Genomic DNA, 22,653 nt, shown 5'->3' with positions numbered 1-22,653 from the left:
CAGCTATATCGCCAGGTTTAATTGGGAGATATAGCTGGATATCGTCTGCATAAAAGTGGAAATTAATAGTGTGTTTTCTAATTATGTGATATTATCCAAGTGGAAGCATGTAGATGGAGAAGAGAATAGGGCCGAGAACAGAACCTTGGGGAACACCACAGGAAGCCGTTGCATGAGAGGACCGAGACTCACCAATGGTCACAGAAAAGATTCTATTCATTAAATAAGAGTCAAGAGTCTGAAGCCCGAGATCCAACCCAGTGTTTAAGTCGGTTAAGAAGAATAGAATGGTCAGTAGTGTCGAAGGCTGATTCTGATTCAGTACTATGCAGAGCTCTAAAGCCAGATTGAAATGTCTCAAAAAGTTTGTTGCTGCACATAAAGGAGATGAACTGGTTAGCCACTATTTTCTCTAATACTTTAGACGTGAAAGGTAGTTTAGAGATTGGCCTATAACTGTTTAAAGAACAAGGGTCAAGAGAAGGTTTCTTAAGGACGGGCTCAACAATTGCATTCTTAAAGTAAGAGGGAACAGTGCCAGACATCAAAGAGGAATTTATTATTCCTAGAATATTTGGGTCGACCAATTCAAGAACTTCTTTTAAAAGCGTAGTAGGCAGGACATCCAGTGCACAAGACGAGGGTTTCATTTTAGCTATGGGTCTCATTAAGAGAGCACAAGGAAACAGTAGTGAAACCAATGCCTGTACCCTCGTATCAATTGTTTTACTCATGTAAGTGCAATAAATAAAAAAGCAATTTTACTGCTTTTTGCTTTTAGTTTGTCAATGCAGAATAGGAGTTAAGTGTTGCAGAGGCGTGGACAGAACCGACTGACTGTCAGATCTGACTCCAGGCAGGACGGAGCTCCATTTCAGAGTAAAAGTGTCAGTAACAGATGTTGGTTGGTCACCAACTACTGGTGTTAATATGAGTGTTCTTAAGGACTGTAAGCTATAATGTGCACTGTTTGTTTTTATCTAAGGCCATAGTAGGATAATTACTACATAATTTCTTTAATTTTAAAAACACACACACACACAGATCAAGCGATTTTTTATGATAATTCAGCCAATTGGTGCACATTACATTAAAATAGACAGAAAAATAGCATAGGGATGTTTAGACTGCTCATCAGTCCATGATGAATATTCATAATTGAAACAAAAGGAATATAGAAAAGACACCATTTTTCAGAAGGTGTCCATGGAGAGATGAGATCAGTCACAGCTATTGCCTGGACTATAGCTGTGAGTCCAGACGCCAACAGACCATCAGCATTACAGCTGAAGCCTGCATCCACAACAAATCTAATAACTAATGTAGCCTGAAAACGCCAGACTTCAAAACCTCACCTTTGGGATAAAACAACACAATAAAAAACAATATATACAGAGGAAACGGAGGCTTAGTCATTACACTATTAGTTATATGAAATATTACAGGCACAAAGCCCAAAGTGCTAGAGTAGCAAAACGGCAAAACGAACTGTGTAATTAAATGATTAACAGTAACGAACTAGACGGTATTTCATAAACATGGCAGGATTGTTCAATCATCCTGAATTTACTGCATGGAATTCCTGGAATGCGCTTTTACGCGCACACTCATCTCATGTTTCCTGTAGCCTCTCGCAGAGTTATGCTGGTTGGTGTTTATGTCCATGTTTATTGCATGCACACCCGTTTAACCTGGTTTGGACATAAACAACAAGCATCATCAGCAGAAAAAGTCAGACTCGTTACCAACAGCGCCGCAGCAGCCACTGTATCATTACGCACAGCCATTACGCACCACTATATATTGTGAGCCATAATAGCTTACTGATTGATCACACATGATTAGGTCTAATTTATGATCCGATAGGCGTTATTCTTATTTCCACATTACTGTACAATTTGGTGACATTATGTAAACCTGTTTACTCACGCTAGAATAAAAATCCTGCTTGGAGAAAAAAGGATACGGAGGAAGATGAACTTGTTAGAGCTACTGCAGCAGGAATAGGAAGGTGAGGTTATTCCAGACAGGACTTTCAATTAGTAAAATGGTCTTTGCACATATTTTCTATCAGAAATATAGTTTACTAGTATTATTATTGGATTACACAGTGTCCCGCTCAGTTTCTGTGTCTCGCTCTCCAGGCCTCCACGGTGCTGAAAGGGCGCACGGCGCAGCGGCTACTTCTCAGTACCAAACATAAGGATCTCCTTCCCACGCGTTACTTTATTAACATGAGATGTCACCAGAGGGGCTCCGTAAGAAAGCAAGCTGTGAAGCTTAAAAAACATTATAACGGAGCTTATTCAAACCTACGGTCAGACAAGTTAGAAAGTTAAGACCGGTAAAAGTAAGGCTTTTACTCTGAAATGGAGCTCCGTCCTGTCCGGAAGTCACAGCTGTCCTGTCCACGCCTCCGCAACACTTAAAAACAAAAAGGAAAAATGCACATCGCTCTTTCCTTTTCTGTGGTGTCGACTCAAATGCAAAAGCAAAGCGGCAGTAAAATCGCCTTTTTATTTATTGCATTTAAATGAGTAAAACGATTCTAATATTGTTAGGTTTGTTCACAAAGAAGTTTAAGAATTCTTCACATTTCTCAACAGAAGAATCAAAGCTGGCAGCAGGTGGAGCACATAGAGAAATAACACTATTATAACTATTATAACTGTTATATCTCTATGGTGGAGCATCTGTGGCACGCTAATGACGTTTTGATGATTCTTATCAATAAGGTTTGAAAAATAACAAGCTCTGGCATTTTGAACTTCCAGGTTGACGAATATTTTCAGTTAACCAGGGTAAGGAAGATTTTTTAGGTTTTCTCAGTTTAAATACGCTGACTTGACATCTCACAGATCAGTTTTAAGAAATTTGTGCCTCGCCTTTCACAGGAATTATAACCTTCAGATGACAAACAGGACAAATGTATTACTTGTTGACATACAATGACATATTTGTCTTTACTGCATATCTGTATCCCCTGTCATGTGAAAATATTATAATATATTATATATTATATTTATATATAAAATATTTTTTCAGTTGACTGAATGCTTCTCTCACACATGCAGTACATTAAAGAGACATGGTCATCATGATCATAAGGTCAAACTCATGTTCCCGAGCCTTGCTGTGATTGATTTTGTATCAGACTGGATTCACAGCAAAATCCTCCTGTTGACTGTTGAAAGTATGAATGGCCTGTGTGGTCGGTGCTGAGAGTCACAGCTGTTCAAGAGCTTTTTTTTTTTTACAGCTGAAGCTTTGGGGAGCGTTCCACTGAAGCAGCTAATAGGACTATAGCTGCTAGCTGACACTTATTGGCCACAGTAACATGAGCTTCAACTCAAGCTAGATGCCTCATTTAAACTTCAAAGCTAGCTACCAAAACCATCATTAAAATATTAGATTGATTATAAACTAGCTAGAGAAAATAACACAGAGCTAGCTGGCAAATATTTACTTTATTATTTGTTTTCTTAATTCCAGTGTTGAGGCGAAGACAGCAGCAGTTTCACTGTAGATGCTGCCTGGATGTTGCAGGATGCAATTTATCTATTTTCTTGACTGCTGTTAATTTTAAGTCTATTTCTAGGCTATAGTCACCTTCTCTAATCTAAACCACTGTCTATTTTTGAATATGCAAAATCATTTTGCTAAATTAAATTTAGTCAAGTAAAAAATCCTTCATTCAAGTTTGACCTGACACCAGCATAATTTAAAATCAAAATTGATTGAATAGAATGACAGGCCTAGAGGTCTGCTAAATGAAAACAATTATTAGGATACTTTTAAAATGGCACGACCTCATCGACTTACACTGTGAACACACACATGCAAACAAACACATGTTCACACACACACACACATCTGTGCAAACACTCACAAATACACACATACAAACACACATTTAGACTGTGTGACTACCGCCTGAGATCACATGACAATCCCACATCAGTGTTTTGGAAAAATCCTGTTTTCCCCGTCCACTAAAAAACGCCGTCTGAGTGTGGATGGAGGGAAACTTTTTAATTCTCAGTCCTCTAGGGATCATTTTCTCTAAATAATCTAAATAATAATCTAACAATGTGATCAAATGCAGCTGTAACTTCAGTTCTTTTTCAGATAGTTTGTTCAAGTCAAACGTCGACTTTTTCACATCTGTACTAGGTGACAAACTTTCAGGGCCAAAAAGAGTATCAGAAAGTATAATGTTCTGGCCTTCTTCTGATGAGTAAGAAAATAGAGTCTTAGCCGTATCTGCTGTGGATCAGATCCCAACGTCCTCAGAACGGAGCAGCTCCAAAACAGGACAAAAAAGATGCTAGGTCAAAAAAAGAAGAAACGTAGCGCTGCTTGGTGTCTCTAGTACCTTCCACCGCTGCTCTTTGGTGACGGATCAGTCAAAAAGGAGGTCCAAGGCACTCAAGTGGATTTGGTTATTAAAAAAATCTTTATTAAGTTGGGCTAAAACATTAAAATAGCTGGTGACCTTCATCGGGGTGTCACGCTCATCGCTCTAGGCATTTGTGTTTGTTGTTGTCCTCTTTTATTAACTTGAAAACCTTCTGCAATAGATTGAGAAATGTCACATGGGTGAGATGCACCGTTTGCATCAAAAAAGTCTTCATCCTCTTCTTCTCCCTCTCTCTCTGTCTCCCAGCTGCTTCTTGTTTCCCTCTCTCTTGCATCATCACAGCCATGGCAGCTGCCACTGCCACAACATCATCATCCTCACTTTCATCAGTTTTAATGTCATATTCTCGTTTGATGTCTTTTAGTTTTGGATAGAGGGCTTTGTAAGGAGGTTGACTGTTTTCCTGCAGTTCTAGCTGCGGCTGTGTTAAGCACTCCAGCAGCTCTCAACAGTTTTGTCAGACCATTGACATAATAATAATAATACATTTAATTTGTAATGTACTTTTCATTAGAAGTAAATCTCAAAGTGCTACAGAGTAAAAGAAAAAAAACAGGAGCATAAAAACCGATAAAAATTAACCAACAGCAAAGATCATTAAAAGCAACACAAAGGAAAAAGGCCTGATTAAAAAGGAAAAGTTTATAGACAATGCATAAAAACAAAGATAAAAAACCAGCACAAAGTTAAGGAAAGAATCTGTTAAAAAGGAAGGTTTTTAGGCCTCTTTTGAAAGCGTCGATAGTCTGTGGCGCCCTCAGGCGGTCAGGGAGAGTACTCCACAGACGGGGTGCAGCCGAGCAGACGGCCAGACCCCCCGCGGTGCGGAGCTGAGTCCTGGGGGGATGGAGAAGGTTGTTATTTCTGGATCGCAGGTTACAGGTGGAGGTTTGCGGTGTGAGCAGTTCCTTGAGGTAGGGAGGGGCATTTCCGTGGATGCACTGATGCGTTAGCAGAGATATTTTGTATTCGATCCTGAAGGAGACAGGAAGCCAGTGTGGTGAGTGTAGGACGGGTGTGATATGTTCATGTTTTCGCACTCTCATCAGGATCCTAGCAGCACTGTTCTGGATGTATTGGAGCTTCTGGAGGCTCCTGCTAGGAGTCCCAATGAGAAGTGCGTTGCAATAGTCCAGCCTTGAGGAGACAAAGGCGTGGACGAGTTTCTCCGCGTCTGACAGGCTAAGTGTGGGACGGAGTTTGGAAATGTTCCTGAGGTGGTAGAAGGAGGTCTTGCACAGATGTTTGATGTGGGCATCAAAGGTCAAGTGAGGGTCGAACCTAACGCCCAGGTTGGAGGCTGATGAGGAGAGGGGAATGTCTTGGCCAGAAAAGGTGATGCGAGTTATGGGAGATGACTGGACCTGGACATCTGGATTTGGAATACGTTCTGCCCATTTAAATGTGATCGTTATTTCAGTGTGCGGTCGGGCTCCTGCTGTCCGCCTCGGAGTATAGTAGTTTGTCATAGTAAATTGCGAATATTTCAAAATATTTAAATAAATATTTTTAAATTATATTTAATAAAAAAAATCTAACATACGAAATTAGAATTAGCATCTATCAGAAAAAATATTTTAATTAATAAATGAACAATAAAAGTTATGATTTAAAAAATCCGCAATATCGAATATCCATATCATAAATTAGTAATCGACTTGACCAAATTTCTTCTCTTCATAAATTTTATTCGTGTTTTTCTATGATTCCAGCATTTGTGACAATAATTAATAGTTTTTATACATTTTTATACATATTACGTAAAACAGTTTCCTTCACAGACAGTGTTTCCACAAACGTTTTATCGTAAAACATCACTCCTTTTTCTTTATACCAACAAACAAAACAGAAAAATATTTGACATTTCGCACCAGGAGGAAGTTGATAAGCGTTGAAGTTTGTTAGCTTTGGCCCCTTTTACTGAGAAATATGCGAAAACTGCAAAACACTTTTGAGAACACTTGAAAATAGAGAAAATGTTGTGTAAAATTGTGCCAATTTTGCGTAAATTTGTGAAAAAAAGTACAAAATTGTACGTTGAAAACCATTCTCAGCTTGTTTACTGAACAAATAACAAAAATGGATATAAAAAATTCATAATGTTTTGTTTTTCTGTAAAGTGTTTATGCTGTTTTTGTTTACATGATTGAGTAAAAAAACAAAAAACAAAAAATGTATCTAGCCAAAAATAAAAATGCATCTGTTACTGTTTTATCGCTAAAGTTCTTGTACGTTTAGAAATTTTTGTCTGGAAAAACATTTTTTTATATATAGTTTCAGAAAAAAAAATCCAGTAACTGCGATATCTGTCTGCTGCAACCTGATAGGTCTGGTCAGTAAGCTCCGCCCTCCTCTCGGTGCGAATTGAAAAAAAAAAAAAAAATCACAATAAGACAACAAAAAGTTGAACTAAGACAGTCACAAAAAAAACATCACGAGAAAACAGTCGGATACATAAAAACTAAAATACACCAAAAAAACAAATTAAAATAAGAAAATAAATCGACTCAAAAAAATTAAAATTAAAATCACACCAAATAATGATACGACAAAAAACTTGGACAAAGACGGATAAAAAAACAAACAAAAGTTTTTCAAGTTTCTACTTCAGTGAAGTCGATTTTTCCCGAATTTTTCCCAAATATTTGCAATATATGCCGTTTTATTTTTTGAGTAATATTTTTCTTGTTATCATTAGTGCGATTTCTTGCTTCAACAATCATTGGTTACGAAGCGCTGCGGTGTGGAAACAGCACCATATAAGGAATTTGAACAATAAACAAAAAAGGTTTGTACTGGCCTAGACTGTGAAATTTCACTAGCCGGTCTTCCTGTTTTGTTAGCCAAAATGGCTAGCAATTAAGGCAAAAAGGGTTTTCTGTGTTTTTTGAGGCGAAGGTTCTGACATTAAAAAAACTCACGAAAAAATTAAAAGGAAAAGGTAAGAAATGAAAAGCTAGCTGCTGTTTGAAATGAGAAAAAAGAAAAAAAGACTGTTTTGTTTTTCAACTGTAAAACGATTGGAATTTAGCGTAAAAAAAAAACCTGGACAGAAAAAAATTTAAACCTGGAAATTATGAATATTATTTGATTTATGCGATGAAAAAATGGAAAAAAAAGAATTTGCGAATTAGTTCAGGTTGTTAGAAGTCTTAGAAAAAATACTGCCAAACATTTTTATTTTGAAGACGGTGTTTTCAAAAAAAGTTTTTTTTAGCTACAAACTTTTGTTACTGATCAGAATAATAATAAAATTAATAATGTGTTATGCTGTTTTAATATCTAGAAAAAACAGTTTTTGATCGGAATTTAGTGGAAATCAAATATTCAAGAAAATTATAACTGAAACTTTGATGTTTGAAGAAAAAAATTCAATTGTACAAAACGAGATAGCTGCTATTCGAAATTAAGAAATAAAAGAAAAACAGCCAAAAAAATACTTATGTTTTTTTTTTGTTATACATAAACTTAGTTATTTATCGGGATGACAGTAATAATAATGATGATGTTTTGATGTTTTTACAGCTAGCTGAAAACTTTGTTACTGATCATAATTTTGCATTTTTTTTATTTCCTTAATTGAAACTGTGAAGATCATGAATTTCTTTGTTTGGCAATTCATCTCAAAAAAAAAAAACTTGGCTAATGAATTTGGATCGTTTTTTTTGTATACGTAATAATGAAAAAAACTTGTTGGTAACGATGTTTTATTTGGATGTTGACGTATTTTTTAAAAAATGGCAGATTTTCGGCAAATGGGTTTAACAAAGTGCACGTATTAGACTTTTAAAAAAAATAAAAAATTTTAAACAATTTAAGCATCTTTTCACTTTGGTGATTTTGCCAACATATTTACGTGAATTTTTTAAATAAATGAATCTCAAATTGAAAAAATGAAAAAAAAAAAAAAAAAAAATCCCCAAATATTGTTTAACAATTAATGGAATATTCTGTTTGTTTATTTTTTCCTAAAGTCGCTAACAATGCTATCCAACAAAAAATTGCAATTTATCTTGTTTTTGTACTTTACAACACTGTTTTAAACACTAACGTTTTTTGGCTAGGTGTGAAACAATATTCCAGTTTATCATGGCACTACAACAACAAAACAAAGAGGCGCTGTTAGCCAATCAGACGCTTCCGATACATACAGAGCTCTGACTGGCCAAAAAAAAAAAATCATAGTTTCAATGTCAAGAAGAAACATTTACAAAAAAAAGGGGAAAAAGTGATTGTAGTTTTTCCCAACATAAGGAATCATGGGAATTGTAGTTTTTCTAAATCTAGCTAGCTAGCAAACACACATTTCTCGCGTTGCCATATTTACGAAACTTTTTTTTCACCTTTAGTGTCGTTTTCACGCAACGAATTAGTGCATTAGCAAAACAAGCCGCCGTAAACTTGCGTGTGATTGGCTAACCAGCTAGCATACTACAATGTTAGTAAACACATAATCTAAATCAGTTTTTTTTGCGATGTTAGTGCTAACATTAGCGTGAATGATTGTACTTTTCTTGTATTTTAGCACGCAAACGCTAAGATAAGTTAGCTTAGCATGCTAGCTCAGTGGCAATGCTCTGTGATGTCGACCACCACCGCCTTCCGCCAGCTGAACAGGAAGTAGCCAGCGCCGGCACCCGCCGCCACGGCAATGCAGAGGAAGCCGTTGTAGGTCATGAAGACGAGCATCAGGAAGTAGCTGACCACCACCTGGAGCACGTGCAGTACGGTCTGCAGGAAGTGGGCAGGGCTTAGCATCCGCTGGCTGGAGAGAGAGAGAGAAAGAGCGAAACGACAAAGTGAGTGTGAAATCTATTTTTGATTGCGGCAAATGTAACTTGCATTGTTGAAACCAATATTAAAGTTAGAATTTAATATTCATATTTCATGTTTAGTGGGTTATGTGCATGCCGAATTGAAGAGTGAACGCTACTGATTCTGTAGAGGTCAAAGGTCTTGCTCTGCATAGCATGGAATGAGTGCCAGTAAGGGAGATAAAAAAATGCAGAATTGAAGAGCTGACCGTAGCAATTCCAAAGACGTCAAAGGTCATGCTCTACAATGCTGTGCGCAAGGAAGCAACTAATTACCAGATTTTTGAATAAAATCTGATGACAAACAACAAAGCTAAGTCCAGAATATAATACCGTATTTCCTCTAATAGTGGCCCAGGCCTTTATTTACCTCAACTGCAGAGGGTACCAGGCCTTTATTGGAAGCAGGCTTATATTAGAGACAGGCCTTTATTTCTAATTCCCTCTGTTTGATAAGTATATTTGCTCATATTTTAGTACGAAGCCTCCTTGTTTTCTGATCTGCTTCTGTTGGGGTACGTTAGGTAGACGTTTTTTTGTTACTGCAATGCATTACGATAATTACGGTAATCGACGACGGCACGCTCCAGAGTCTTCCGCCGGCCGAGCCATCTTGTGGCATACTGCCATCTTGTGGCACTTGTATGTTACTACAAACTACAGTTACATGTATAACAGGCGCCAGGAGTTTACCGGTATCCACCGTTGTTTGCATGTAAGATGAAGCTAGCTGAAGCTAACTGAAGCTAAAGTAGAATCTATACAATTATATTATATCGCCGTTTATTTCGATGCGCGAGCTCAGTCCACCTGACAGCCCTCTGTTCTGTCGGCGGCACGGAGGTTTCGGTGCGCCGAGGGCTTACTGCCGACCGTGGATGTATTAGCTGCTGACGCTTCGAGTTTCCCGGGGACACGGTTCCGGCCGGTGCCGATAGCCGGGCGCCGATTTGTTCCCGGTGATCCGGCCGAGATTTCGGCGGGGTCCCGACGCCGATGCGTCACCGGGTGTCCCCGATAGGTACGGGCCGTGGGCGCGGTGGAGAGGACAGTGGCGGAGAGAGGAGACGGACACGGTCCAGCCATATACTGGTTTTGACCTAGTCTTGTGTCCTTTGTTTTTTTCCCCCGGCCTGTATTTGAGGCCGGCCTTTATTTGTTCGTGTCGACCACGGCCCCGGCCATTATCAGAGACCCGGCTTTTAATTGACTACCGGCCACTATTAGAGGAAATACGGTACTCGCTATTTGAATCACCAGGGTCCATTAAAAAAAACCTACCTATTTTGTTGCTGTCCAGCATAGCGGTGAATGTAATGTAACACGCGCTGCAGAAGCGATTATTAAAGTTACAATTTAATATTCATATTAAATTAAAATGAGTTAATTGAATTGAAGAGCGGACCTTAGCGATAGAGGTCAAAGGTCACACTGCATTGCATGCAAAGAGTACCATAAGCAAGGGAGTATTAAATTCCAGATGACTTTTCAAATGAAGTCTGGTGTGAAATACTTTCCATTTCTTTCCGTTGTTTTCCATTCATATTTTCATGATTAGTCACACTAGCATCGTTAGCGTTATCATGACTGTTTCCATTCATATTTTCATGCCTATTATTATTTCCACTCATAAATTTTAGTTAGCGTTAGCATTAGCCACCCACCCGACCGTCTTGTGCGTCTCCATCAGCACCGTCCCATCAGCCCCTGGGAGTGGCATGGAGTTGTAGCGCACGTTGACCTGACTACGGCGCAGCAGCGTCTCGCGGCCCATCTTCAGCCCCTCGTAGAAGACAGCCAATAGGAAGACACCCACGCACGCCCCCACCATCTCTGATTGGACGAGAGAGAGGAGGCTGGTTTGAGTGGAAAACGTGGGCGAGAGACATTGGGATAGAATGGGTACATAGAATACATAGAGAAAAATGTATTGGAGTGAATGGAGAGAGAGAAATTAATCAATGGAGAGGGCGAGAGACATAGAGATGCTAATTAGAGAGAGAGAGTGAGAGGGGCGAGAGACAGAATACATTGGAATCGTGTTTCCATCCGCTTCCATTCATTTTAGCTTTTCTATTCAAAGTGCTACAGAAAGAGAGAGAGAGAGAGGGGTGAGAGACACAGAGAGTGAATGGACCAATGGCTGACCTCCAGGTGAGTTGATGAGCAGGCCGGTAAACAGCAGCTCCACGTTGCTGTAGCCGAAGTAGAAGGTCATCGCCTAGGCAACCAAGGTAGCGTGTTAGCATGTAGCATGTTTACATAATAATGTATTGGAGCCTTCTATAATTGCAGTCACATTTTAGTGTTAGCATTAGCATGGTAACACATTGACTGTTAGTTGTAATGTAGCATGTTAGCATAACATGTAATTACATGTGGCATGTTAGCATCATATGGAATTACATTTGACATGTTAGCATGACATAATTACATCATACAGTAATAGATATGTGGTGTGTTAGCATCACATGTAATTACATCATGTAGTAATAGATATGTGGCATGTTAGCATCACATGTAATTACATCATGTAGTAATAGATATGTGGCATGTTAGCATCACATGTAATTACATCATATAGTAATAGAAATGTAGCATGTTACCATTTTAGCATTACATATTTTACAGTAATAGACATGTAGCATGTTGACATTAGCATTTACCCCAAGCCAAAAACAGTTAACATATTACAGTTAACTTAATGTTATTCATCATATATTGTAGCAGGTTAGCATTAGCATGATAGCATATAAGCATCACATATAAATATATAATCAAAATGTATCATGTAAGTATCAAATAGTACATTATTATACATACATTATTGTATATAGTGATAGATATGTAGTATGTTAGCATATTAACATTACATGTTATAGTTATCAAAATGTAGCATGTTAGCATTTTAGCATCACATACTATTACAGTATACACTAATAGAAATGTAGCATGTTAGCATATTAGCATTACATACTGTAGTATATAGTAATAGGAATGTAGCATGTTAGCATATTAGCATTATAGCATAAATAGTAATAGAACTTAGCAAGTTAGCATCATATAGGGAATTCCCATAGTATATTAGCATGTTAGCATCAGAGGCCATGCCCCCCCTTACCATCCCACCATGTCCTCCACATTTCCCATCATGCTCTCCTCCGTGGACGTGGCCAGTGGCGGTGGGCGGGGCTGTGGGCATCATGTGGTGGTGGTGGGCGTGGTCAGCCGCCATGGCGCTGCTGTGGTTCATGTGGGCGTGGTCCATGGCTGTGGGAGCCAATCAGAGCAGCATGAAGAAAAAAGACAGAATATACATTTTTGGATATTTTGTTCGCTTAAAAAAAATTAAAAAAAATAAATATTAAGACAAAGCCAAATAAAAAAAAATGCGATCTGAAAAATGAAAAACAGGAGAGGTGAGAGTGATAAATGTGCGGAGAAAAAAATCATAAATAAAGAAAGAAAAATTCCTATAACTAGATAGCAAACACAAAGACAGATCTGTGGCTTCTATTGATGTTTTTCCCGACAGCGACCATTTTGAGTGTGTGTGTGGGGGGGGGAGTGGGTATCTGGAAGATTGTTTTTATTATTATTATGGTTGGATTTTTTAAATTTAATTTAATAATAAATGTGCTTTTATTTGATATCATTCAAATTTTTCTTTTGTTTTTATTATGAATTTTTACTAGTGCAGTGCCCGTTCACCCCGCTGCTGCACAGAGCGCTGTTCGCTTGTTTATTCAAAGTTTAGTAATATTGAACGTGTCGCGTGTCCAAATTGCACCAAATCCGACACCGCGGGTCCCCGGGGTCCCAGCGACACACCCGCCGAGTGTGAAGTCGGTCGGACGGACGGTTCTCCAGATATGCGATGACACACAGACAGATTCATTGCTTTATAGTATGATGTTATTTTTTGGTTGGATTATTTTTTATATCTAATTTTAGTTTGGATGCTTCGAATTGTATATTATATTTATTATATAATATTTATATTCTATTTTCATTATTATTCGTTTTTTCTATTTTTACATTATTTTTATATTAAATTGTATATGTCTGATTTTATGTGGTGTGATTCAAATTTGTGTTTTGTTTTATCATTATTATTATCATTAATTTCCATGTTGTTTTTTTATTATTATTATTATTTTCTATTTAATTTGGTATGAATCTGTTTTTTTTTTTGGGGGGGGGGGGGGGGGGGGGTTCACAATATATAAAGTATAAAGTCTTAATGAGGAACTGGACTAAATCCATTAAATAAAAGCCTTAACGAGGAACTGTCAGCCTCTGAATCAAAACCATAAAACCCAAAACATCAAAAGTCTGAATCCAAACTGGAAGATGAAAACATTGAAGACCGTCACTGTCCTTTTTTTTTTTTTATTTCCTTACCCCTTCTTTATTTCCTTGTCTCCTTTTGTATCTCCTTATCCTTTTTTTACTTCTTTGTCTCCTTTTGTATCTCCTTTACTTCTTTGTCTCCTTTGTATCTCCTTGTCTCCTTTTTTTTAATCTCCTTATGTATCTCCTTCTTTCCTTCCTTGTCTCCTTTGTGTCTTGTCTCCCTGTCTTGTATTCAGCAGCATTATCAGAACAAACATCAACAATCGACTGGCCAACTGTCCTAAAATAAACTTTTTATTAGAGAGAGGGGCGTGCGACATAGAAACACATTGACTTTTCCATTAAACGCATTACAAAAGGAGGATGACGACAAAACCGGCCAATCGGAGCACTCTGCTGCCGTTGCCGGGCGACGACCGGACCAGACACCGCGCTGTAATCCGATTGGCTCCTGGCGCCCGAGGCGAAAACAGACAGATTCTCGACCCAATTAGATTTCAGCGGATTAACAGAAGGCAACGAGGATCTTTCTTTACTTCCTTGCCTCCTTCTTTACTTCCATGTCTCCTTTTTTATCTCCTTATCCCCTTCTTTACTTCCTTGCCTCCTTTTTTATCTCCTTGTGTCCTTTTTTATCTCCTTCTTTACTTCCTTGTTTCCTTTTTTTATCTCCTTCTTTACTTCCTTGTTTCCTTTTTTTATCTCCTCGTCTCCTTCTTTACTTCCTCGTCTCCTTCTTTACTTCCTTCCTAGTTCCCTTTCTTCCTTCCTTCCGTCCTAGCTCCCTTGCTTCCTTCCTAGTTCCCTTTCTTTCTTCCTTCCTAGTGTCCTTCCTTCCTTTCTAGTTCCATTCCTTCCTTCCTAGTTCCCTTCCTTCCAAGCTTTTTTTAATCTCCTTTACCTCCTCATTCCTTTTTATCTCCTTTTGTTTTTTATCTTCTTCACCACCTCCTTCACCTCCTTCCTCCTTTTCTTCTCCTTATCTCATTTTTACTCCTTTCCTTTTCCCCCTTTCTCTTTACCTCCTTTCTCTTCACCCCTTTTTTACTCCTTTTCTTCTCCTCTTTCCCCCTTTTTCTTTTTCACCTCCTTTCTTCCTCTTCTTTTCCTTTTCTCCTCTAACCCCACACCTCTGCCCCTCTTTTTCCTTCTCTCCTCTCACCTCCTTTTTCCTTCCCTTTCTCCTTCTTCAACATTTTCCCCTCCTTTTCTTGTTTCTTTTCTTCATTTCTTCTCTCCCGTTTTCTTTCTCCTCTTTTACTCATTTTCTTCCTCTTCAGCTCCTTTCTTTCTTCCCACCTTTACTTCTTTCCTTTCACCTCCTTTTCTCCTCCTTTCTTTTTTGACTTAATTTTCTACCTTTTCTTCTACTCTTTCACATCCTCTCATTTTCACTCATTTTTTACCTTTTCATCTTTTAACCTTTTTTCTTCCTCTTTCCTCCTGTTTCATCTCTTGTTCTGTTTGAACTCCCTTTCTTCTTTTTCACTTTCCTCTTTGCCTCCTTCTTCACCTCCTTCTACACCTCTTTTTCTACTCTGTCCTTTCTGTCCTCTGACCTCTCTTTTCATCCCTTCACCTCCTTTTTCTACCTTTTCACCTCTCACCTCCTTCTGTCCTTCTTTACCTCCTTTTTCCTTCCTTCCCTGTTCGCCCAAATCGAGGGCGAGCAACATAGAGAATACATAGAGAGGAATTCCATTTAATGCATTTCCAGACAATTCAAAGCGAAAAAGAGAGCGAGACGGACAAGAGACATTCCCTTACAATGGAGAGAGAGAGAGAAAACAACCTCTTACCTGGAGAGGAGAAGAAGGAGGGAGGGGCGATCAAGAGCCGCGGCGACTGTCTGAGAGAGAGAGAGAGAGAGAAAGAGAGAGAGAGGGCGAGTTACATAGGAAACCAATGGGAGAGAGAGAGAGAGAGAAAAGGTAAAGCGACATAGAAAACCAATGGAAAAAAGCGAGAGCGAGCACTTTATTATCTGATTTGCTTTATGGCGGGGGGCGGGGCTTAAAAAAATAAAACAACCAATAAAAAACAAGATAAGGATGGACTTTAGCTGTAAACGTGGAGGAAGAGAGCAACCAATCACCTGGCAGTTTGCGTTCTGTGGGGGCCAATCACCTGGGAGAGTGCCAGTGAGCTGATTTGTGGCAGCCAATGAGATTTGAGGATGAATAGTGATAGCCAGTGAGTTTCTAGTCTCGTTGTCTAGCACCAATTAGATTTTAGAATCAATACTCACAGCCAATGAACTTCCAGTCTCTTTTTCTAACAGCCAATGGGCTTCAAGAACTGTTTTCTAACAACCAGTAAGCTTCCAGTCCAGCCAATGAGAATCTAATCCAATTTCTAACGGCCAATGAGGAGCTAGGCTGCCAATTCCTCTCAGCCAATGAGATTAGTGTGAGTTCTAACAGCCAGTGAGATTCTAGTATGATTTCTGACAGCCAATGAGGCGCTACTCCAACTTTTCTACACCAAATAAGAATCAAATCTGCTTCTTTTTTTCAGCCAATGAGCTTCTAACCTGTTTTGGCATGAGCTGCTTCCTGATTGGCTGCCAAAAGAAACAGGGCAAAGTTCTTTGTTTTTAGCTGCTCGTGCTAATGCTAACTTTTAATCTCGCGTGAATTCACAGTGTAGATTTCACGTAGTAAATACAAACAAAAATGTTTTCCCACGTAAATATTCCTGAAGGACGAAGGAAACAGACGGTGTGTTTTCACAGGTTCCGTCATTTCCATGCTTCCCATTAGTTTTCTATGTAAACAGTGGTGCAATGCATTCTGGGAGTGCCACGGTGCATTCCGAGAGACGGCGCGTCACGTCAGCCACTCCACATTTGCATAAAGTTGAGGTGTAGTCTACTTTATGCAAATCAGGGGCATCCAGCGACTTGCCGCCTCTGGAAACTCCAGAAACTCCAGAAACTCCAGAAAGTTCAGAAAGTTCAGAAAGTTCAGAAAGTTCAGAAAGTTCAGAAAGTTCACCATTAAAATCAAGTGCAGAAGGCAGCCGGCGGGGCTGCTGGATATTTTACTGCAGCAGCTGTGTGTTTAAACACAAAACCTCAGCCTGCTGGTGTTTTTCTTTTATTATCAGTATCAGAGATACAGAAATATCCAAAATCATAAATGCAGTAACAGTACAGTAACAAAAAATAACAAACATACAACGTCAGGGGTTACAAACAAAGCTTGACACAAACGAATACAAAGAGAAAACGGTGCAGGAAACATTACATTAAGATGTTAAATTTGGAGCACAAATTGAAAGTTTTCACAGCTTTTCTATTGCATGAGGTAGATAATGTTCTAATGTAGGACTCTGCTTCCTTTATAAAAGTACAAAAAAGGGGTTTAGTTTTTAAGACCTTGCATTTATGGATGTAAAACCTGGCCAGCAATATGATAAGATTACCCACAAAATATTCATTTTCTAATTCTTTCCTATAATTTGTAAAACCAAACAATACAACATTCAAGCAAAGTACAAAACCATTATAGACAGAGTCCAGTATAAAACGACAGATGCCTTGCCACAGACTCCGAGTGTGTTCACAAGTCCAAAACACATGGAAGACAGTCTCTGGGTGCAGGTTACAAAAAGTTCAGGTTACATCAATTTCCTTCTTGAATCTCACCAAAAATGACTTGACAGGATAACAGCGATGAATGATCTTAAAAGACATTTCTTTAACTTTGTTAACCAGTAGATATCTATTAGGAAGAGACCATATCTTTTCCCCAGCATATGTTCTGAACAAGCTTATTCCAGGTTGCAATTACATATGGGACAGAAACACATTCAGTTTGGAATAAGGTGCACATTTTTCTGTTATTTTTACAGGAACCAGGCTGAAAACATAATTTTCCTATAGGTGTGTCAACAGGATCAAGCGAAGGTGTCACAGCAGAAGGTGGAGAGGCATAATCCTTACAGAGCATGACAGCAGATGGGATGCCATCAAAGACTACAGCAAGTTGTTTAGGACTCACAAGGATCTTATAATGATAGAGAAATTCTTGGTAACCAAATAGTTTTTCCTCCTTACTGAATAGTTGACTCACCAGTACAATACCATTCCAAACCGAGGTAGGGTTTTTTAAGTAGTGCCTAATCCAATTAACCTTGAAGGTGTTGTTTAATGTACTAAAATCAAGAAAGTTGACGCCACCGTTATTATAGTTATTATATAAAAAAAGTCTGTCTTAATGAATAAGTTTTATCTTTCCAAATAAAGTTATAAAGCAACTGGTCAATGTCTTTTTTTTGGCAACATCTAAGGAAATAGCAGCTTGGTAACCCTTCGCCTTAGAGAGTAACGTTCTACCCTTTAAGTCTCTCTGAAGGCATTGATTATATATTTTCCTGGTTCTCTCTAAAATCAGGATAAAGTTCAAATCACATCTAGCTTTCTGTTTTTTTGTTATGACTATTCCCAGGTAGGTGACTGTCTCCTTTAGGGATGCACCGATGCCACTTTTTCAATGCCGATACCGATTACGAGTATGAAAGTTTAAGTATCGGCCGATACCGAGTACCGATCCGATCCATTACTTTTACTGAACAGTGCAGGCTTACTTCCTTAGTTTGGGCTCAATGGACAAAATTATTGAGATAAAATCCTTGTTTTTCCCACTGTTTGAGAAATACAGGCTTCTATGTGCCACAAATGCATAAAATCAAGACAGTTTGCTTTTATTTCTTACATGTTACTCATGGCTTTCGGTATCAGATTTTAGTCTTGGGTAAAATCTCCGATACCGATATTCCATTTTAGCCTGGTATCGGCACCGATACCGATACCAGTATCGGTATCGGTATCGGTGCATCCCTAGTCTCCTTAATTGGAATATTACAAATAGATGGTAACTCGCAATTATTGACAGCCATTAATTCGCACTTCACATTTAAACAAAGAAGCATTAGAGAATACCTGAATTATATCAAGAGCCAGAGGAATTTGAGAGGAGTCCTTTAAAAAAAAGCTAATAATTGGCTGGATAGCAGAAATAAATAAGGAGAGTTTGCACAACCCTGGAGTATGCCACGTTTTAACTCAAATCTGGGAGATGCGCCATTTTTTTATTTCATTGAGCTATTTCCATTAGTGTATAATGTTTTAATTGTTCTGCAAAAAAACCCTCATCAACCCAGACTGTGTTTCATCTATGATACCATCCAAAACAGCTTTTATGCGCTTAGCAAAAACACTAGCTAAAATTTTGTAATCATTATTTAGAAGGCTAATCTGGCACCAGTTATCAATAAGCAATAAATCTTTCTTAGGTTTAGGAATAAGGGTTATTAGACCCTGTGTTAAAGAGGGAGGGAGAACACCTTTGACAACACTTTCATAAAACACTTCTAATAAAAGGGAGCAGGTTTTGTAAAATACTGACGTAATTCCATCCACTCCAGGAGATTTATTGTTCTTTAAACTATTAATTGAGTCTACTATTTCCTTAACAGTTCTACCCGAAGGTCCCCGGTACCGGGACCCCAGTGGTGTAGTGAGGAAAAGTCGCTGTGAAAAGTTGAATTATTTTTATAGATGACATGAGTGTTATACTGTTTTGAAAATATGGGGTCTTGAGCTTTCAGAATCCGTAAACCAATTGTATGTTGTCCAAACTATGTCTGATTACGAAGTATTTTAATAATAATGTCATACAAATATAAACTTCGTAAATATAAGAGCCAGTTGCGTTCAAAGGCACTGGGATAATTTTCTCGTCACTCTACAACAACGCGCTTGTTATCGAAGGAAACTAGAAATTCCCAGCTTTCCAATGACGCTAAACGCATCACCAGCCGAGCAACACAACCTCCGCCGTTTCCGGGGAAACGTAGCAGTCAAACTTCACGTTTTACAGTCACACTGACAAAAATCTATGTTCTTGCCAAAATATTTCACCAAGGCTTATGTTATTTTCACCAAAAACAGCAGATTTTAGACCAGACAGACTGAAAGACTATGTTGGGAACGCATGGTCTTTGTCGCCATCTGCTGGCTGTATCGAAGTACTGACCCAATGAGTCCTCTACCATTCGATTCCACTGACTGAGAGGAATCTAGGGATGTGTCACATGACCCGGAGGACCCAGCCATTGTCTATAAATATGCCCGCGTAGAATGGAGCTCTGTGGCCCTGATTCAACGTCATTACGCAGGGGGTACAAGAAACTTGATCAATATTCATTGTATGTTTTTGGGAGATTTCTGTTATTTGTAACATGGCTATATGGAAATAAATAGTATTTTGAAGTAAAATTCCCAGTAAACAGTCAGAAAACACAAAAAGTACAGATGGACACTTTGTCCATCTGTCCATTTGTCAATTGGCCAAAGCATGGAGACCGCCTGAGTACAGGCTATCTTTATAAATTGCATCATAAATGTTGTATTTTATTGTTTTTCATCAAATTTACAGTTACAGTTTTAGTCAAAGAGTAGGAAAACACATTCAGTTGCATCATTATCCATGGGATCTTGGTTATAATGGCGATATTGCCTTTGAAATTTAGATCATATACTAGGCAAGGATAGGGTCGGGTACCGAAACCCGGTACCACTGTGGCACCGGTTCCTTTACGACCGGTACCTACCGGACCAAATTGCACCGCAGATTTCGGTGCCTCATTTCCGTGCCGTGTCCGAGCTGCCGGTTGAAATATCCGCCCTCCGGGGCTCAGAAACGCCACATGCGCCTTCACAACGTTATCGTTTGGAGCGCCGCTTGAAATCCTCTGTATTCCTCTGTATGACGTGCCGCCGCTTTCCTCTCCCGTGAGACTCGCCTTCCGACTTTTGGTCGAGAGCCAAACAGCGGCGGCGCTCGTCAATGTCACATTAAGGTCGCTTAGCCAATCAGATAAAGAAGAGGCGGGTCGTAAAAGTTTTCACTACCAATAACGTCCGGTTCATACAAACTGTCAGTTATTTGTTAACATGTAACATGTAAAAAGTATATGAAAAGTAATTAAGGACAAATGGGTTTAGTTCATAAATAAGGTCATATTTTGCCAGAGAAGCAGACATGGTTATATTTGGGCAAAAGAACTGTTTAAGTAGAAGAATTTGTAGAAGAGTAGAAGTTTGCACTTGGTATTTCTTTTGCTGTTATTTATTAGTATTGTAACTGTTATTTACTGTTAAATTATTGTAGTTGACTTAGGTTTTATTTATTATTTATTTATTAATATATTGTTCAATTTCTTTGCATTTGCAATAAAAAAAACCTTCTTTAATGTTGTTTTTTTCACTTTAAATTAAAACAAGTATCGGTTCAGGCACCGGTACCGTTTTAAAAGTATCGTTTTAGCACCAGTATCGGAAAAATACGAAACGATACCCATTCCTAGGCAAGGATGAAAATCTTATTTTTTCCTTTATTGCATCTCCATTTACTCTGGAATGGTAATAGATATAGATTTACTTACATGGATTCATATTCCTTAGCTTCTTACCTATCAAAGGAGACCAGAACTATGCATATAGGCCTTATGGTTGAGGAGCTATTCCTGATTCATTTTGGGTATGTCATTTTAGGCGTTTTTTTCCTGAATTTTGGGTACGGTCTAGAGATTGGATGATCACAGAATTCTTGGTCAGCAGTGTTAACTGGGTTAGTAGAAAGTAAGAATTCAGAAATGAAACAGTACTATCTACTACTAATTGAGTCAGGTGTGCAAGCCGTAGCTGGAAGACGCCGTCGAGCCACAGTTCTCAACCGCAACAAAGAAAGAAAGTAGAATATAAATGAAACGAGTATAAAGAAAGGAGTTATTAGAGAGAGAGAACATTTTATTTGAGTTTTGCTCCTTTTGATTTCATTTGACTTGTAAAGGCCAGTTTTATTTTTATTAATGTATTTGAGTTATTATTTGTTCGGAACAAGCCAAGCCAACAAGAACACAAGATCAACAAACTGTGAGTACCTGCGCGCTGGAACTTTACGGCGTATAGTGGCTATAGTTTTAGATAAAAGAAGCCGACAACTGCCATATACATTTTCAGTTTGAGCCTCACTCCAGTAGACTTGTATTAGTTCTTTAACCCTGAGTTTAACTGCTTCATGACACAAAACAGAACTATTAAGTTTCCAATATGAATTCTGTGGAAGATTAGAAGTCTTGGCTGAGATACTCTCACTCCGTTCAGTATCTCAGCCAATAGGAGAGCTCCGTGACGTCAGCGCCGGTCTCAGCCATCAGGTTGAAGCGGGTGGTCCGGAGCACGCCGCGGCGTCGCCCGTTTAAATATCAAGTGCTGACTCCGCCTACCCGGGCCAGTTTCGGCGTACACCGGTGACAATTACAAGTGGATCCCATCTACTTTCCCTGTTAATTGTCATTAACTTCTTCCAGCGAAATGGCTAACGTAAAACAACTCCAAAAGTTGAAAATTACAACATGATAGGTGGGTTATATGTATGCCGAATTACATATGAGACCCGTCGGATTCAGAGAAGGTCGCAGGTTCCATTCCCGCACGTGCGGTTCGTTGCCGATGAGCAAGAATCGTCAAACTGCATGATTTTTCAATGGATAGTTGTATAGCGGCTAACGTTAGCTCGGTTAGCTTCTCGTAGCAGAGGTCACTGTCTAGCCGACTTCCACACACACACACACACAAGGAAGACTTACCAGGAAATTTCCCGCGAATATTCTTCTTCTTCGAATGTGTCTTCCGTTTTGGCTGGAAACAAATTCGGAAGCTCGCGAGGAAAACGTAGAAAAACAACAAATAAAAGAAAGTCGGTCGTTTTTTTAACTTCTTCTTGGTCTCTCTCCACAAGTCTCACCCACTTCCAGGTCGTGCGTGCTGACGTCGTGACGTAGCGAAGACGGCAGAGGGGTTCTACGGACTTCGTCCAATCACAAAGCGAGATTTGCTGAGGCGAGGGGGCGGGGAATGTTGGAGCCACGTAAACAGCGTGAAGTGGGGTTTACGTTGTTGATGGTGACGTCATGACGTCACGTGGCGACCGAAGTCAGGTGATAGAAGCGTGACTGTAAAAAAATATATATTTTCAAATGAAATACAAAATG

At 38.9% G+C, this 22,653-nt stretch overlaps 1 protein-coding gene across 3 annotated transcripts; it reads right to left on the bottom strand.

Annotated features, from left to right (window-relative positions):
• Window positions 1-8,345: 8,345 nt before the first annotated feature.
• slc31a1 (solute carrier family 31 member 1) lies at window positions 8,346-22,404 on the bottom strand. 3 transcript variants are annotated; one of them, XM_078287430.1, is made up of 6 exons: window positions 22,249-22,404; window positions 15,390-15,439; window positions 12,356-12,504; window positions 11,383-11,455; window positions 10,899-11,067; window positions 8,346-9,185 (listed from the first exon to the last, which is right to left on the bottom strand). In XM_078287430.1, the coding sequence occupies exons 3-6, from the start codon at window positions 12,500-12,502 to the stop codon at window positions 8,984-8,986; spliced, it is 591 nt and encodes a 196-aa protein (XP_078143556.1). In that variant the 5' UTR covers window positions 12,503-12,504; window positions 15,390-15,439; window positions 22,249-22,404; the 3' UTR covers window positions 8,346-8,983. The 3 variants fall into 3 exon arrangements, with proteins under 3 accessions (XP_078143556.1, XP_071782506.1, XP_071782507.1); XM_071926405.2 differs by lacking the exon at window positions 15,390-15,439; XM_071926406.2 differs by lacking the exons at window positions 15,390-15,439; window positions 22,249-22,404 and adding an exon at window positions 13,689-15,346.
• Between the last annotated feature and the right edge of the window lie 249 nt (window positions 22,405-22,653).

Source organism: Centroberyx gerrardi, chromosome 2, assembly GCF_048128805.1.
Source record: "Centroberyx gerrardi isolate f3 chromosome 2, fCenGer3.hap1.cur.20231027, whole genome shotgun sequence".
Taxonomy (NCBI): domain Eukaryota; kingdom Metazoa; phylum Chordata; class Actinopteri; order Beryciformes; family Berycidae; genus Centroberyx; species Centroberyx gerrardi.
This window is presented reverse-complemented; position numbering and strand designations above follow the sequence as displayed.